This window comes from Micropterus dolomieu, linkage group LG04 (assembly GCF_021292245.1).
Source record: "Micropterus dolomieu isolate WLL.071019.BEF.003 ecotype Adirondacks linkage group LG04, ASM2129224v1, whole genome shotgun sequence".
Lineage (NCBI taxonomy): Eukaryota > Metazoa > Chordata > Actinopteri > Centrarchiformes > Centrarchidae > Micropterus > Micropterus dolomieu.
In genome coordinates this window covers 28,062,145-28,079,615 of record NC_060153.1, presented here as the reverse complement: position 1 = coordinate 28,079,615, position 17,471 = coordinate 28,062,145, and the positions used below count along the sequence as shown (strand labels likewise).

The 17,471-nt window shown below is 40.0% G+C and overlaps 2 protein-coding genes across 8 annotated transcripts in view; both read left to right on the top strand.

Moving 5' to 3' along the window:
- Positions 1-4,737: 4,737 nt before the first annotated feature.
- Positions 4,738-17,465, top strand: LOC123970472 (E3 ubiquitin/ISG15 ligase TRIM25-like). Of its 5 annotated transcripts, XM_046048517.1 has the most exons (13): positions 4,738-4,755; positions 4,849-5,464; positions 8,724-8,819; positions 9,036-9,269; positions 9,823-10,003; positions 10,158-10,214; positions 10,663-10,797; positions 12,519-12,545; positions 13,018-13,056; positions 13,165-13,263; positions 13,586-13,684; positions 13,959-14,018; positions 14,117-17,465. In XM_046048517.1, exons 2-13 carry the CDS (start codon positions 4,868-4,870, stop codon positions 14,647-14,649), a joined length of 2,157 nt encoding a protein of 718 aa, XP_045904473.1. In that variant the 5' UTR covers positions 4,738-4,755; positions 4,849-4,867; the 3' UTR covers positions 14,650-17,465. The 5 variants fall into 5 exon arrangements, with proteins under 5 accessions (XP_045904473.1, XP_045904474.1, XP_045904477.1 ...); XM_046048518.1 differs by lacking the exon at positions 4,738-4,755 and having other exon boundaries at positions 4,844-5,464; positions 9,823-9,991; XM_046048520.1 differs by lacking the exons at positions 4,738-4,755; positions 12,519-12,545; positions 13,018-13,056 and having other exon boundaries at positions 4,845-5,464.
- The window catches only part of LOC123970474 (E3 ubiquitin/ISG15 ligase TRIM25-like), a 21,695-nt gene continuing 9,089 nt past the window's right edge, over positions 4,866-17,471 (top strand). For all 3 annotated transcript variants that reach the window (XR_006824981.1, XM_046048523.1, XM_046048525.1), the window contains exon 1: positions 4,866-4,885. Coding sequence is in view for 2 of the 3 variants with exons in the window: in XM_046048523.1 (XP_045904479.1) it covers positions 4,868-4,885 (18 nt within the window). In the remaining variant the exon portion in view is untranslated. The remainder of the gene's footprint in view (positions 4,886-17,471) is intronic.

Below are 17,471 nucleotides of genomic sequence, written 5' to 3'. Positions count from 1 at the left end.
TATCTTAATACCTGTGGAGATGGAAAATAAAAAGGAAGAAATAACAATACATGAAACAGTTAGAAATGGCTAACACAAACGCACTAAAATTTTCGCTTGGACAAGTATTTTTTCATATTATTTTATTATATTTCACGTCTATTTCTCATCTATCTATATATATATATATATATATATATATATATATATCAACCAAGCAAAGTTTTATATATCTCTCTCTCATATATATATGAGAGAGAGAGATATATAAAACTTTGCTTGGTTGATTCTGTATAGTGCCCATTCTATTCGCAGACCAATAGTGTCATATCAAAAGCAAACTTTGATTTCTTGCTCAGAGAAGGCAATTACAGTGGGTACGGAAAGTATTCAGACCCCTTTAAATTTTTCACTCTTTGTTTCATTGCAGCCATTTTCCAAAAATCAAAAAAGTTCATTTTATTTCTCATTAACGTAAACTCAGCAGAGACAGAAATGTAGAAATTTTTGCAAATTTATTAGAAAAGAAAAACAAATGTCACATGGTCATAAGTATTCAGACCCTTTGCTCAGTAATAACTTACAGGATATCTCTGTACTTGTCCGCATTCATCTTTCCTTCAATTGCAACCAGTCGTCCTGTCCCTGCAGCTGAAAAACACCCCCACAGCATGATGCTGCCACCACCATGCTTCACTGTTGAGACTGTATTGGACAGGTGATGAGCAGTTCCTGGTTTTCTCCACACATACCGCTTAGAATTAAGGCCAAAAAGTTCTATCTTGGTCTCATCAGACCAGAGAATCTTATTTCTCATAGTCTGGGAGTCCTTCATGTGTTTTTTGGCAAACTCCATGTGGGCTTTCATGTGTCTTGCACTGAGGAGAGGCTTCCGTCGGGCCACTCTGCCATAAAGCCCCGACTGGTGGATTGCTGCAGTGATAGTTGACTTTGTGGAACTTTCTCCCATCTCCCTACTGCATCTCTGGAGCTCAGCAACAGTGACCTTTGGGTTCTTCTTTACCTCTCTCACCAAGGCTCTTCTCCCATGATTGCTCAGTTTGGCTGGACGGCCAGCTCTAGGAAGGGTTCTGGTCGTCCCAAACGTCTTCCATTTGAGGATTATGGAGGCCACTGTGCTCTTAGGAACCTTAAGTGCAGCAGAAATTTTTTTGTAACCTTGGCCAGATCTGTGCCTTGCCACAATTCTGTCTCTGAGCTCTTCAGGCAGTTCCTTTGACCTCATGATTCTCATTTGCTCTGACATGCACTGTGAGCTGTAAGGTCTTATATAGACAGGTGTGTGGCTTTCCTAATCAAGTCCTATGAGTTTAATTACACACAGCAGGACTCCAACGAAGGAGTAGAACCATTTCAAGGAGGATCAGAAGAAATGTACAGCATGTGAGTTAAATATTTTTAATAAATTTGCAAAAATTTCTACATTTCTGTTTTTTTTCTGTCAAGATGGGGTGCTGAGTTACATTAATGAGAAATAAAATGAACTTTTTTGATTTTTGGAAAATGGCTGCAATGAAACAAAGAGTGAAAAATTTAAAGGGGTCTGAATACTTTCCGTACCCACTGTAATTGCCTTCTCTGAGCAAGAAAGAATGGGCACTATACAGAATCAACCAAGCAAAGTTTTATATATATATATATATATATATATATATAGATATAGATAGATGAGAAATAGACGTGGCCCAAGAATAAATCCTTGAGGCACTCCACAATATAGCTTGATTTAGTTGGAAATACAGCCATTTATAGATACATATTAGTCTGTATTATTAAGGTAGTCACTAAGCTAGTTGATGACAACATCCTAAAAGCCATAACGGTGAAGTTTGGAAATCATAGTTTTATGACTTTATCAAAAGCCATTGATAAGTCTAAAAATATACCAATTTTAAACATATAATTATCCAGTGCTGTGGACATTTTGTCTGTAAGTTGTAACAGAGCCATGTATGTTTTTGTCAAAATCCATATTTTTGATTAGACAGGATATTGTTATCATTTAGGGAAAAAACTCTGTTGAACATTAATTTATATGTTTTCTTTCTGCTCTTCCTTTTATAGGCCTTATTCTACCTGGTCTACCTTTTCTGATCTGTTGTCTGACTTTTGACACCAATATTTAAGCATCTAACTTATTTGATCAACCTTGGTTCCAACTGGAAACAATGGTGTATTTTCCCTATGCTACATATATATAATAATAACAGCTTTATTGCAAAGCCTGTGCATAGCCTTTAGGCTAATTCTGGCATATTGACAGAAATGTTTATGAATATGCACTCCAATAAATAATAAAAAAATAAAAATAAAAAAAAGAATAGACATGTCAAAATGTGCTCACTTGTGTCATCATGGAGAAGATGAATGTCTTTAAAAGTACATTTTGTTTGCATGCTGAATCACAGATAAACATCATCAGATGTGTGAGGCAGTGAGTTTTTCCTGGCAGGAATGTCAAGGTGATCTGCTGGCTGAATTTGCTATATATCAATGATGAACAACAAGAGTCTTTTCAACAATGATTTGTATTTCAATAATGATCAGTAGAAAATATTTCCAACAATTTCTCAAAACACCAGAATTCCTTTAATTTCATCGCCATCGAAAAAACATACTTTTCATGACTCATTTTGATCATTTCACAAGTAGCAGCATTAGGCAGTTAATACCTGACTGGCATCCTTATGAGAAGCATAGTTGAGTGAGGTGAGGTGTGGCAGAGAACAAAGGAAGAGAGGACCCACCCTGAGAGAGACAGACATGACATGCCAGTCATTGTACTTGTCATGCCAATGAAGCCAATTGAATTAAAATGAACTGTCAGACAAAACCACACCAACACATAGAGACACAAACACAGAAAGAGAGCATTTATTGACAATTAATTGAAAAGGGTGTAGGGGGGAAACCTATGACATAATTAAAACAATATATACAAAAATAATAAATGAGTTCTGGCAGTTAATCTGGAAAAGATTAGAGTTATAGTCTTCCAAAAACGACCCAGGTGTCAGGGAAATCCTAATATTCTTACTGGGCTCCACTGACATAGAACAGCTACACATATTTAGGACTAAAAATTACCTCTACAGGAAATTTCAATCTGGCTGTGAGTGATCTGATGTTACCACTGTAGCCTAGGCCTACTCACCGCTATAATACGTGTATCACATAAACAACAGTTGTATTAAGATTCAGGATTGATGTTAAAAAAAAGTATGTTTTTTTTTTTTTTTTAAACAACGAAACTGAAAGCATTTGTCATTAATATATTATTATTTTTCTTTTTCTTTAATGCCTTTGTTGCTTGTTACGTGATCCCCCTGTGTATCTAGTTATGCCAGGTTCTATTCTGTCCTTTAATGTAGGTTATTTTATTTTGGCTGAAGATTTTCGCATGAGATGAGTACGATTCAATAACAACAACAGCTTTATTGTCTATCAGAAAAGAGCCTTTTTTAATTAAACACAATATAACCTTTGGGCTACGTTGTTAACCTGTAAATGGTGATATGAAATGTTAGTGTAGGAATTAAAAAAATCCTACATGTTAACCGGCAAAATCACGCAGTACTCGCATTTGAAAGAAAGGTCCCTCATCATGCAGCAAAGGGTGTTACACACCTTCAACAAGCCAGCATCGGTGCTGACTCTGCATCTGAGGGTTTAACAACCCACTACCACTACCAGTAGCAAGCAGTTTCGGAAAGGCCCCTACTCTCTCCACTGCCAAGAGGTGAACATAGAGAGGAGTCCCCTCAGCCAGCTGGTCCTGAGGATCACTTCCTTTAACAGCTCAAGGCCTCAGGACAGCCCTCACACAATCTGTCCCAATCAAATCATAGCTGACCAAGAAGAAAATCTCATTTACTACTGGAGATCTACCACAAAAACTCAAAGTAAACTTCAATGCTGTTTGGCTCTAAACAGACAGTACATGGTGGCAGACTATCTGAGCACCATGAGAGATCAGTCTCTGGTCAGTCTGTTTTTTGTTTTTTACATTCCACGTTTCATACTTATGATGATTTTATTACATTAATATATTGTTGTTTCTTCATTGATCCTATAAACAAACATACAATATACTACTCAGAATCAGGATCAAGATCAGAAGGAGCTTTATTGCCAAGTAGTGTTTAGGTATTTGCTTTGGTGATGAGGTAGACAAACATACAGTTGACATAATTAAATGTAGAAATATATAAATATGAATCACAGCCGAATTAACACACAAAAACAAAACAAAGCGCACCTAACACCAGGCAGCTTTACACCGCGCCATCTTGTACACACAAACCCACACACACATTTACTGTTTTATTTATTTATTTTTACTGAGACTGAAATATACTGAATATGCAAATATGCTGAAATTAGACAGCAGCTTGCCACAACCTGAAGGAAAGCCACTGAAGTCACCAACTCAATTTCTGTTTGTGATTATTACTTCAACTGTGTTATTTGGTGATAAAATTTAAATTCTGTTCAACATAGTTGTCTTCTTTTATATGTGTATCCATGTGGCTTTGGCAATAATGTTGTTAAACATGCCAATAAAGCTTTCTTGAATTGAATAGACAGAGAGAGAGAGAGAGAGAGAGAGAGAGAGAGAGAGAAAGAGAGAGATGTGCCTTTATCTGTGGTCACGACTTATCTCGCCAGACACACTGAGTGAGCTGATGTTAAGGCTGGCTTAATACATCTATTGGCATAAGAAAGTTATCGTGACAAGAGGGGAATTATCATTCAGTAAGACAGCTGCATGAAAAATATTGTTTACTTGTAATTCCAGACATATTAAGTTAGATACGAAAGAAGTTAAGTTTCGTTTCTCCCTCGCAGCCTCACCTGAAGTCTCATCATGGCCGAAGTGGACGAGAGTCAGTTTTCTCTGTTGAGTCTGGAGGATGAGCTGACCTGCAGCATCTGTCTGAGTACCTTTGACTGTCCGGTGACCATCCCCTGCGGACACAACTTCTGCCAGGACTGCCTCCTCGCCACCTGGAAGGAGTCCTACAGCTGCCCCCAGTGTCGGACCCACTTCGCCACCAAACCCGAGCTGAAGAAGAACACGGTCCTCAGCACCGTGGTGCAGACCTTCAACTTGAGGTCGACCAAGAGCGAGGCCAGCCCGGCCGAAGAGGAGAGCAAGGCCAAGAAAGAGGAAGTCATACGCTGTGATGCCTGCATGGAAGCAGAAGCATCGCAGACCTGCCTTACCTGCATGGCCTCTTTCTGTGAGGAGCACCTGCGCCCTCACCGGGAAAACCCAATTTTCCGTCTCCACCAGCTGAGTGAGCCTGTCGGCGACCTGTTGGAGCGTATCTGCCCGGACCACCACAAGATGATGGAGTTCTTCTGCACCCAACATGGCCGACCAATCTGCAGCCTCTGCCTCCAACAAGTCCACAAAGGCTGCCCCTTCATGTCCCATGAGGAGCAGAGGAACATGAAAGAGGTGTGTGTCAGTCTTCGCCTGATAAGTTTAAAGTGTCAGTTCATAGAAATTAAGACAATTGTCCCACTTAAGTTTTATGTGAGCATTATTTGTATTACTTTACTCTTCTCATGGATGCTGTGAGTGGAGCCACAGGAATAGGGTCCAAATGCAGATGAATGAGGGAGAGCTGGTGCAGTTCAACAATGTAATTACAAAACTGAAGCACAAAGATTGTCAGGACCATGAAGCAGGCAAGGGTCAACATCAGAGAGACGCCAAAGAGGCAAATCAATCTAGAAATGGGCAGGAATCAAAGTGTAAACAATAGGACCGAAGGTGAAACGGGGAAGGCAAGCAAAAACGGCCAGATAGGTGGAACACAATCTGGTAGAGGAACAATGGATCTGGGCTGTTACATGTATTAAGTGGCTGATAAGGGAAGGAGGAGAAGGTGTGGAGGTGGGCAGGGAAGCTGGGGTGAGGAGAAGGGCAGGTAAGAGTAACTAGAACAGGGGTGTCAAACTCATTTTCACCAAGGGCCACGTAAGTATTACGGTTACCCTTAAAGGGCCAGTTGCAACTGGCTAAGACTGTATAAACGTAACTACTCCTTAACATATTGTTAAATAACTTTATTTGATTATGTTTTCAAAGACATTTATCAGATGTAAAAATATAGCCTTAGTAAGAAAATCTCTCTGTGTAACATACATAATATAAATAAATGAATTGAATCAGATTTTAAAACCCTCAAAGATCAAACATTTCAAGTAAAAAAGACAAATATCATCAAACATAAGCTTTTACAGTAACTTTTTCACAGTCCAGAGGTGCAGAACCACAGTAAAACAAATTATTGTGAGCTGCTAATAACATGAGGGATAGATTTGGCATTTGATAAAACAAATAGTCCAGCTGCACACAGCCTTGCAGAGGGCATACATCCAACTAATGAGAGATAGTTTGATTACCTGGAAAAATGCAGACGTATAGGCTACTGTAGCCCAAGCCAAGGTCACACTACACGATTTTTAGCCTGATTCGTTGCTTGGAGAGCTCGGTCAGTCGTTATGTGTGAACTACTCAACAACACATCAAAACGGCTCCCTGACACATTTCTGACATACCTAGCACGCCAAATATCTGGAGAAGTCGGCCGACTCGACATCCACATCCAGCCAATGAGATCAGGCAGCTACTTTTTCACCGCAAAACACTTTTTACTCCCCTCTGTAGCTCAGACAATCCCTGCTACCTGCGTGTGCTAATCCTTTCTTTCACCCATATTCTTTGTCTTTATAATAACAAACAACAGCTGTTTTGTCTGTAGGTTTGCGTCATTTCCCGTTTCACATTTCACGTGTTTTTTCTTGACAAAACATGGTTTGGAGACCAGCGTCGGGTGACACAGCCGCTGTCAGCTCGTGTAGTGTGTGACCCTCTGTCACCGATCAGTCGCGTAGTGTGAACGCCACGACACAAGACGGCAAGTTGTGTAGTGTGAACGGCACGGCCATCGGCCGACACTGAAAGTCATGTAGTCTGCACGAGCCTTAACTAACGTTGATCCTTCATCACTGATACTGCCTCATAACACAAAAGACATGGGCCTAGCCTGCCGGGGTTTCTCCTTGAAGCACAAACATGTATTCACTTCCCCAACATTCATGAAATTGCTTTCCTTCTGCATCAGTTTTTCTCGTCTTGGACATTTTAGGGATTGTTTGTATACATTTCTCATCTACACTTGTCAGAAAACTGCCGTAGTGGGTGTGGAAACATCGCAATCTAGTGGCGGGATACCGTCACTTCTCGGGTCACAAAATCGACATGCATTGAAAACGACTAACTTGCATTATCATTCAGTACCATAATGTATAGCTGTATCAACATATGTTTTTAGTCAACAGTCAGTTTTCACATCAAACTGGAGGGATAATAAATAACTACTCTAATAATAAATTCTAAATTTAAGTAAACTAAAATAAGGTGCCTAATTTTTAGAAAAAATGAAGTGTAGCTTGAAGTGATGAAGTGTAGTCTTAACCAATTTTATAATAAACACTCAACACATCTTAACAAATGAACAGCTGTAATGCCTCCTTCTCTTTCATTCCCTCTTACAGAGCTACCACTTTCCTACTTTCTCTTGTTCAGTGAGAAACGTGAGCTCTAGTTTGTCCTGACAGCTAGGATTGCAGATCTATGAGAGATTCTGGTTTTGAACTGTCCGTGGGAGGAATGTACATGTAAAAATCAGTACATTCTTGATTAAAAGCCATGTGAAATCTCTTTTCCCTTTCGTCTCCTCAATTCGTGTTTCCAAAACGTCTCTGGTGAATCTCGCAGACTTGCAAACATCGGAATGGGCCACATAAAATGACGTGGCAGGCCGGCTTCAGCCCCTGCGGGCCTCGAGTTTGACACGTGATCTTGAATGAAAGGTCATCTGGTGGACTGCTAAAGAATAGCACTTGAAAGGGCTTGGGGACACAGAGATGTGGCTGAAGAGGAGGCAGAATGAGCAGGAATACATTTTACTGTCAATATGTTTTTACTCCACTACTTTTAAGTGAGAGCCATAGTTAAGTTTGCGATTTTGATTTTAAATACATATAAACATACTTTTACTTAAGTAAAGTATCTGGATACTTATTCCACAACTGACAGTTGCATTTAAATCCATGAAACCCAGCAGTAGAAAAACATCAGTGAAAAGTAGTAATGCTTTTTCTTCCACGGGAGCTGTCTACAGGGAACACGGGAACACAAGTCTGACTTGTCAGGAAAACGCTATTTAACACCCTCCCTCCGTAGCGGGAGTAAGGATGAGCACACAGCTCCACACCCACAGCTCACGCCGCCCACTGGGCCTGCAACAACTCGTCCACAGTCCTTATACTCTCCACCCTGATTAGAGAGTGGAGACAGCCCTGGGGAAGGGCAGCACCTGGAGGAGGACAAGAGAGCAGTACACGGATACAACAAGACACACTATGGCTCTATGGTCGTAATGGGAGCATCAGCCTGTAATGTTGGTATTGTTTTTGAGAGCTTTGACTGACGAGGAAGCAGGCTTGATAATCTGAGCATAACCCCCTAGTCAAAATAAAGCCCCTGTGCTGAAAATGGAAAAACCTGGATTAAGCCTAAAGTTGGCACTCACCCAATAATCTGCCTTTGTAAGACAGTGCTCAGTGCGAAATGGACCATAATTCTCTGTAAAGTGTTTGTCTCCTTCTGAATTAACTAAATGTATTGTTTCCCTGTTTTATAGTCTGACCTGAGAGGCAAGTTGGGTTTGCTGGATGGGAAGATCACCAATAATGTGGCTGTTATGTCTCAAATGAGGGACATGCAGAACCAGCTGAAGGTAACTCTCTACATTTGACGTTTACTTTATTATTCACACAAGTGAGAAAGGAAGAAGATGCTTGAATTAAAAAGATGTAATGAGTGATTCCTCTTCATTTACAATCTGTTGAGTTTTTGTATTGTAAGGTATTTTTGTTATTTTGTCTAAGCCCTGTATTTAGTTGTCCTGCTACCTACTGATCTATTTTTGGATCCTCTCATGATCCTCCCTTAGGACTCCGCGACCAACAGGAAGAAAGCTTTGTCAGCTGAGTATCAGCAGATGCGGGATATGTTGGCCCGAGATGAGCGTGAGGCTCTGAGTGCAGTTGACCGCGAACTGCAGAGTGGTCAGACCAAACTGAACGGTCTCACAAAGAGGTTCACTGAGAACATTGATAGTATGAGTAAAGCTAAAGAAGATATCCACAGTCTGCTGAGTCAGTCCCAAACTCTGGCCTTCCTACAGGTGAGACAACTCTGTGTGTGTAATTAGGGCTGCACAATTTATCTAATTGCATAGTGATGTCATCCTGTGCTGTGTATATGAGACACTTGTCTCTGTGTGCACTGCAGTCTGCTCATTATCCACACCCACTCTACAGAGCTTGCTTGATAATCAAGCAAGTAGACTCATAGTACCATTTGTTCAGTTATTTGCAATATTGTCCAAATCGTGCAGCCCCAATTAAAAAATACACCAGACTGAATCTGTTTTCCTAAATGTAAGGAAAGCAAAAGCTGCCTAGAATGGACACTCAAAATAAAGCAGTACATCATGCTTTGAAATCAGGTTAGACAATAATTTTATACCTGTGCAGGGCATCGGATAGCGTGTACTTGCTGAGACTGACCCATGACACCAAATTCCTAGCTGAGCCAATCATAATCCGACAGTTGTTCCATTTTTTTTTTGTGCACATGTGTCCAAACACACAGATAAAACATAAACATATCATGGATCATTTTAAATAAAATCTAGTTCCATCAAAGAAGGTAACATTGTTTTCCTCTCCTCGCAGGCCTCATTTGACCTGCCCCAAGCTGCGAGCTTTGACCCTCACACCCCTCGAATCAGCCTGGACTCCAAGAAGGTCACAGCAACACAGGGCTTTGCTGCTGCCCTGAAGGAGTATCTGACAGAGCTCCTTAAACAGCCTGTTGAGGCCAGACTGCTGACGCTTAAACCAGGTGAATGTGCAGGTACATTTAGTGGAGAGTTTTCCATTTGGAGATGTATTATGAAAGAATAATAATGAAGCAAAGCATGTCTGCTTTTGTTGCAGAACTCAACACCGTGTGAGAAAATGGGTAACTGAGAGGCCAAATATAAATTCTTTCCATTTACTTTTCACAGGGGAAAAAGCAGCTCCTGCTCCAGGACCTGAACGTACTGGATCTCAGCCGAAATCTGGTATGTGTATCTCTGTGAAGGTATTACGGTGTCAAAAAATCTAAATGCATTAGAATGTGTTTTTGTTTTCTTGTCCAGTGTGTAATATTTAGGTCTATTAACAGAAATGCAATATAATATACATTGCATATAAAGACCTTACATAATGAACGTTACGTTTTTATTACCATAGAATGAGCCATTTCTATCTACATACGCCGTGGGTCCCCTTACATGGAAGTCGCCAGGTTGCGCCGACATGTTTCTCCAGTAGCCCGAACGGATAAACTGCTTTACAGAGTACGTTTCGTCACTACGTTGAAAACAGAAGAAGTAGTAGTCAAGGACCACACGTATTATCTAGAACAAGAGCCGACCGAGCGTATCCGTAGCTTCTCCTATGCGCTTGCAAAGGGAGGGGGGAGCGGTGACTGAGCGGTGTCTTCTCATTTCATCGTCTGTGTTACAGAAGAGTCTCAAAAGCAGAAAGCAAAGCCCAGGTCCCACAGTCCAGGTCGTCCACCCATCCAGCCATTGATCCGACCACCTGGACCTGTTTATATGGGACAACTTGGAGGCTGGAATACATCCCAGTATACACGTGGTAGGTCACCCGGCTCTTAAAGTAATTTGCGTGAGTAAGAGTAAATGTACAATCGTACACACTAGATCAGACTGTTATATTGATCATGACAGTATGATTAAGAAATTCCAAAGACCGTGTAGCAGAGTAATGCAACCCTGGAACACTGAGCTAAAACAATAGGCTGACTGCAACACTTAAAATTACATTTTATTGATATAGCACTAATTGATAGCAGAAGTAATCTCGTTGAACTTTTCATGTAGAGTAGTGCTGTGTTCTCAGAAAGTGGGATTAGTAAAAACTCAAGAGTAATTCAATCCCGAGATGAGAGGAAACTGTTTTCCATTCCAGAAAGAGAGGTAACTTAAACTCTGGCTTTTTACCGTGGTAACCGACTCTGTGACCCTCGCTGAGTTTGAGTCCTCCCTCTTAGTAGAACCAAACGCGTTTCATTTCCTCATTGATTCAATCCGCATCAAAGTGCATTATTTAGCGCTTTTGCTGTATGTCTGAATCTGAATCCTGATTGGATATTAGTTTTACTCAGGACTTTCTAATGTTACTGCTTTTATGCAGTTTATGTCAGTTATTTCTTTGAACAGCTGTTTGCCCTCACATTCAAATATTACACAAGTCAGTGTCAGCTCAGAATAAAACCTCTGCATGTCCCTTTTTTTTCCTTTTTGTTTTTTCTTTAAATAAGACTGAGAGAGTCTCTGTGACGCAAGACAGCCGTCAGTTTGTTAGGGCATTTCCAGTAAAATGATTATTGCACACAGTGTGTAATCTCAGTTCATAAAAATGAGTATGATGAATAGGATCAGTGAATAATTACCCATGACGTTATTAGTCACACTGATGGAACATAATTCCTATCATCATATGTTATTGCGGTGCAGCTGCAGAATGTAGTCAAAGTGTATTAATATGTTATGTGTAGTCAGTATTTCAGTGACTTTGTTTGAATTTACCACATTGGCTGAAGTAGCTGAAATAAAGCCACAGACAGCTATTAATTTAACTGACACTTTTTTCAAAGCGACTCACAATTGATAAGTATGTCAGAGGTCGCACGCCTTTGGAGCAGCTAGGGGTTAAGTGTCTTGTTCAGAGACACATTGGTGGATGTGTCACATTGAGAATCAACCTGGGTCTCCCACACCAAAGGTATGTCTTATCCATTGTCCCATCGCCACTCATACCTACTGTATTTGAACCAAGCCCGTTTTCAGGTGCAAATCACCAAACGCATTATTACTCCACGTCTTTCATCTTCAGTATCTGGCCCCTGCGTTTTATCACTGTCTGATTAAAGCTGAACTAATATATTTCAAATATAATGTAGGCTACAGCTTAATACAGTCAATTTCTATCACTTTTAATATAATGTAAGTCTGGTAAATGATTAATTAACGCTGATTAAACTTTATTGTGTTACCTTATTGACACTTCAGCAACTGACTTATTTTTTTTTAAATGTGCACATATACATGCATTAATATCTCTATATTTTCTGGTTAAGAGTGCCTTTTGCCATGTTGATTGATGGCATTGGTGCGTCATTGATGGCTTTTTTCAAGTTTAACTGAATGAACACATTCAGATCTGATTGAACTAACTGTGATAAAGCACTTTTCTATTAAAACCTTTGCCATCCAAATACTTGGAAAGATGCTGATGCACTTTCATTTATAAGACTTTACAATCAATGATGAAAGTATAGTGAACTTTTGTTGCAGATCTCAACATGGGCGTTTTTGCAACTGGTGAGTCTGCTAATATGGGAATTGATGGACAGAAATCAAATCAAGAGCGTCCGTGATTAATGGATTAGTTATCAGCTTATTCAATAATCGATAAATTGGTTTGAGTAAATTTTGTTAAATCTCTGATTCTGCTTAAGTATGACTATTCTGTTTTCTTTACTCCTCTATGACAGTAAAAATGAATATTTTGGGGAGTTGGACAATATAAGACATTTTAGGACGTCATCTTGGGCTTTGGGAAACAATGATCCACATTTTTGACCATTTGCTGTCCTCTTTTGTAGAGCAAACAACTAATCAAGAAAATAATCAACAGATTAATTGACAATGAAAACATTTGTTCATTGCAGCCCCAAATGAAAACGATTAAAAAAAATTCCTCATATTGGTGCTGTGTTGTATGGTGATGTGGTATCGGGGTAACTGTCGTGTGCTGAAAGACTTGCAATGACACTATCTGGCATGTTCTCAGGCATAAGAGCAGCTTCTGTCTCAGGATTTACATTCTCTGGTATGTTCCTCTGTCTAACACACATGCTTTATGATAGGTGTCAAAAAACAAACACATTTGAAAGCTGACAGTTTAAGAATAAAATGGCCTTTATTTTTTGTGTTTCAGAGCCGCAATGGGCTTTTCCAGGGCAGGTTAGACTTCCCAGGCCCTGCAGTCCAGATCCAGGTTCTCAACCCAAAGTAGGCCAAAAGAAGAAGAAAGAAAGTAAGAAACTAACTTTTTAATAGACTAATCAGAACAGTCAGATGCCAGTTTATTACATCTAGCTGAAACTATGCGTTCTAATGCAATAAGTCATACTGTGGTGAAGGTTATCAGTTTTTGAGCGAGTGATTGAACTTAATTGTAATTTTGCCTGCTCATTGTTTGGTGAAATAAATCAACCTTTTTAATGTAGTTGTCTCATTAAGGCTTGGCAATATATCGAAATATGAGGTATACCGATATATAGGCCAGCCCTATGTCTCATAACACTTGACAGCTCTTCATTTTCTCTGCAATTATAAAACAAACTTGTGTTCTTTAGAGCAAACCAAAAAAGCCCAATCCACAGGAAACGATAAGGCCCGTTCAATGGAAAACCTGTTGTCGTTAGAGGGGAAAGGTGAACCTGCAGCTGAGCCAGGTAGGCACCATCTATTTAAAAAGAACGTTCCACCAATGTAGCATTGCAACATTCATGGTGGAGAGTTTAATAAAAAGCAAATAAATAAAAAAATACAGTAGAACCCAAGATATCGTCTCCTCACATTCTTCATTGTCAAAAATGGGATCCTACATAACCCTGAATGCAACTCGACTGCCGACAGTTCAGCCAGATATTTAGGCATTATGCTAGTAGCGACTAATGTAGCACCTTTATAAGCCTGATGACAAATAACTTTTGTCTTCTGTTGTAGAAACTTCAGACATTCCCCCAAACATAACATCTGCGGAAAAAAGAAGCGAACTTTTGAAATGTAAGTATGAGTGCTGCAGGTATTTTCCCTTCATATGAAAATGACAACTGTTTTTTATTTGAATGCTCTTTTTGTTTTTGTTTCTCTGTCCCTGCCAGATGGAACTGTACTCACTTTGGATCCGAAGACGGCCCACAAACGTATCACACTGAGTGAAGGCTTCACTAAAGCCTCTGTGTCAGATGAACACACAAACTACCCTGACTGCCCTGAACGCTTCGCTGTCTGCTCCCAGGTGCTCACCTCTAAGGGTTTTTCTAGAGGACGCCATTACTGGGAAGTCCGACTGAGCAGCAGCAACTTCATTGGCATTGGCTTGGCTTACAACAGCATTGACCGCAAAGGTCCGACCAGTCGACTGGGTCGTAACGCCCAGTCCTGGTGTGTAGAGTGGTTTAACGTCAAGCTGTCAGCCTGGCATAATAGCAGTGAGACCGTGCTGGTCAATCCCAATCCAAAGCGCATAGGTGTGCTGTTGGATTGTGAGGGGGGCACTGCTACGTTCTATAACGTGGCAGACAGGGCATATCCCTTCCACTCATTTGTGTTCCCCTTTGCTGCAGCTGTGTATCCAGCTTTCTGGATTTTCTCAAGTGGCTCCTCCATTTCTTTGTGCAAGCTGCAGGCATGAGGAGCATTTTCACAGAAATGGCATATGCAGGCACACACACAGATGTCAGCCATTTCTCCTAATTACTATCATTAATAAATGAAAAGAAAACTTTCCAAGTTTTATTTGTAAAGCCAGTTCTGAATATTTGTAACATTGGTTAAAAAATATGTGGCTGACCAATTATATCCCCCAGCTAACTGCTTTGTGTTGACTTTGTTTAAAATGTTGTACAGTTGCAACTAAATGGCACTTTGTGTTGTTTGGATGGGTCAGGTGAAACAATGAGCATCCCACTGTTAGTGTTTTACTGCTAAGTAACTTTCTGTTAGGTCTGCTTTAAACCAAAAATAATGAAGGAACAGATGGTTCTTCTACACCTGCCTTAGAATAAAGCAGACATCTTGCAGTGTCACAACTGGATGGCTTGCCATAGCTGATGTACAATAACTGCTGTTGTTGGATATGCTAGCTGTGATTTACTGCTGAATTTGTGGTTATGTGACTACAGCAATGAAGCTGGCTATCAGAAGCCAGGGAAAAGCATTATACCATGTGTGTATAAACTGCATCGCAGGTGATTATGATGCACATATGTATCCTAATCACTACATTTTTAAAAACAAGATCAAACTTTGATTTCTGCAATTATTTGCAGAAGGAATAAAAAGAATACTGTTTGATGGTGAAAGAGGAGCAGGATAAATAATCAGGCACTGAGTAAGAGACCAACAACTGAAGTAAAAAGTCAGTCACTTTCAGCAAGCTGCCTTGATGGGATGAAGCTGGGAGCAGTGGTAGCTGGGTTTCCTTGTGTTGGTTTAAATTTTCAGAGATCTGATCTGCTTCCTCCTCACTCCAGATTTAAAACAGAATACATAACACACACTGTACACATAGTGCACAGCTTGTGTGTCTCCTGTATTAACTACATATTTTTTTTTATTGTACACTGTCAAAGAGTTAAGACAGGGGAAATAAGTGATAGTCTCCAGCATAGTGTATCAGTAGTGTGTTATGATATGAAGTCTACATGTGGAAATTGTTTGGAGTTTGTTGGAGCGTAGCTGTTGAGGTTATAGGGCTGGGTGATATGGCACAACCTTTTCCCCTCAGTATTTGTCTAATGAATCCTTTCTGGTGATTATAAAATCATTAAGAAGTATTCGGGCTGCAATCACACAATCTTAATTCTTGTTATAACTCTTTGTAAATCCCACATGTTTCTTTCTTTACTGACATGCAGAAGTTTCCTTTGAAGGAGTGCTCACATATTCCATGCATCTGTCCCACTTTAACAAACCATAGCATGCAGTGTTGAGTTAACTCAACCAATGCTGTTGAAATGGGATGTCTGTTCCCAGAAGATTGCCAGGTGATTGGCTAGGAATGGACTTGGAGATGTGACTGGCTTTCCATTGTACATCGGCAGTGTACCTTTTATGGACAATGTATTGAAGCTCCTCGTTTTCATGTCGTAGAATTAATTTTTTGTTTCACCCGGCACTATATGGTAACAACAGTTTGAGGGATTCGTCTGGGAACAGATGTCATAGGCTCTGTTTTCATTAAGATCAAAAGAGTCTCTTTTCCTTTTGTGATCATTGTTTTTGGTTGAGTTTGAGCCAGGAAATAATGGGAGAGAGAAAACGATGACATGCAGCAATGGTCCTTGGCCAGATTTAAACCTGGGATGTCATGCTTGCATGGTATGCCCCATAGAAATAAAATCCTATAATTTTATATTTATGGTAGGCACATTAAAACAACAAGCCATCAGAATGCTCTGTTGGCTTTTCCTAAGGTGGTAGTAAGCTGTAGCCTGTATCTTCACAGGGGTAAATTATTTGTTGTGTAATACAACGTTTACTCCGACCTATAAGATGCGTTTGCTGAGGTACACTGGTGACATTAGTTACAGTGGTTCATTTACTGGTGTGGTACTACTGGAGAACATTAGTGGTTTGCCAGTGTGCATACTCACAACATACAGTACATCAGCAGTGAAGTTGGCGGTCTAAACACGGCTCTCCTTGTTGTTCTTTGACAGAGGTAGCCTAAGCGCTAACCTTGCATTTAAGGAGTTCAGAGAACACTATTAACTGATAAGCTGGTAAAGGTTCAGACATGACTGTGTCAAAGATTTCTCAGGCAGTTCTGCCAATGCACTTCAGGTACGGACCTTTTATTTTTAGGTTATGTGCCGATATTTGAAGGTATGGTACACCACTGCATGTAAAGTCTGAACCTGTTGAGTGAAATCTGCCGTTTTCGCTCTTTACTATTGCCTATCATCACAATGGAGAATTGTGGCTTGCGATACATAGCTTTGTGAAACGATTGAGAGCTTATCCATACCACAATGAGTGCCCAAGTACTGATACTGTGTTGAGACTTGTTTACTCTTACTACCAAGTTTAAATAACGCAATGGGTGTGTGTATGCTTAAAAAAAGAAGAATTTATTCCATGTAACATTTGACTTCATTTCTTGGGGCTTCTGTTTGGCTGCAGCATATCTTAGATCAGCCTCAGACTCCAGTGGTTTGCAGATCATTTTGTTTGTGAAGTGCTGTTTGTTCAAGTGAATTGCTCATTGTTCTTTGCATCTATTTTCAAGTGTAATTCTGGATTTTACTTTGTAAAAACTACACTGACAAAAGTTAACATCAAACCAACCTTTGTGTAAAGCTTTAATGTTCACTTGTTCAGTGTTTAGGATTTAGCTAAATGATAGTGAAGTGCTGGTTAGTACATTATGACATATCTTCAGTGTACACAGTGGAGAATGAATGGATGAACTTATTTGTCATTGCCTTTAAAGTTATTAAGATTATTTCTCTT

Coding starts and splice junctions, on each gene's coding strand:
- LOC123970472 (XM_046048517.1), top strand. CDS start 4,868: ATGGCCGAAGTGGACGAGAGTCAGTTTTCTCTGTTGAGTCTGGAGGAT. Junction 10,798..12,518: donor TACATCCCAGTATACACGTG/GTAGGTCACCCG, acceptor CTTTTGTTGCAG/ATCTCAACATGGGCGTTTTT. Junction 12,546..13,017: donor CATGGGCGTTTTTGCAACTG/GTGAGTCTGCTA, acceptor GCATGTTCTCAG/GCATAAGAGCAGCTTCTGTC.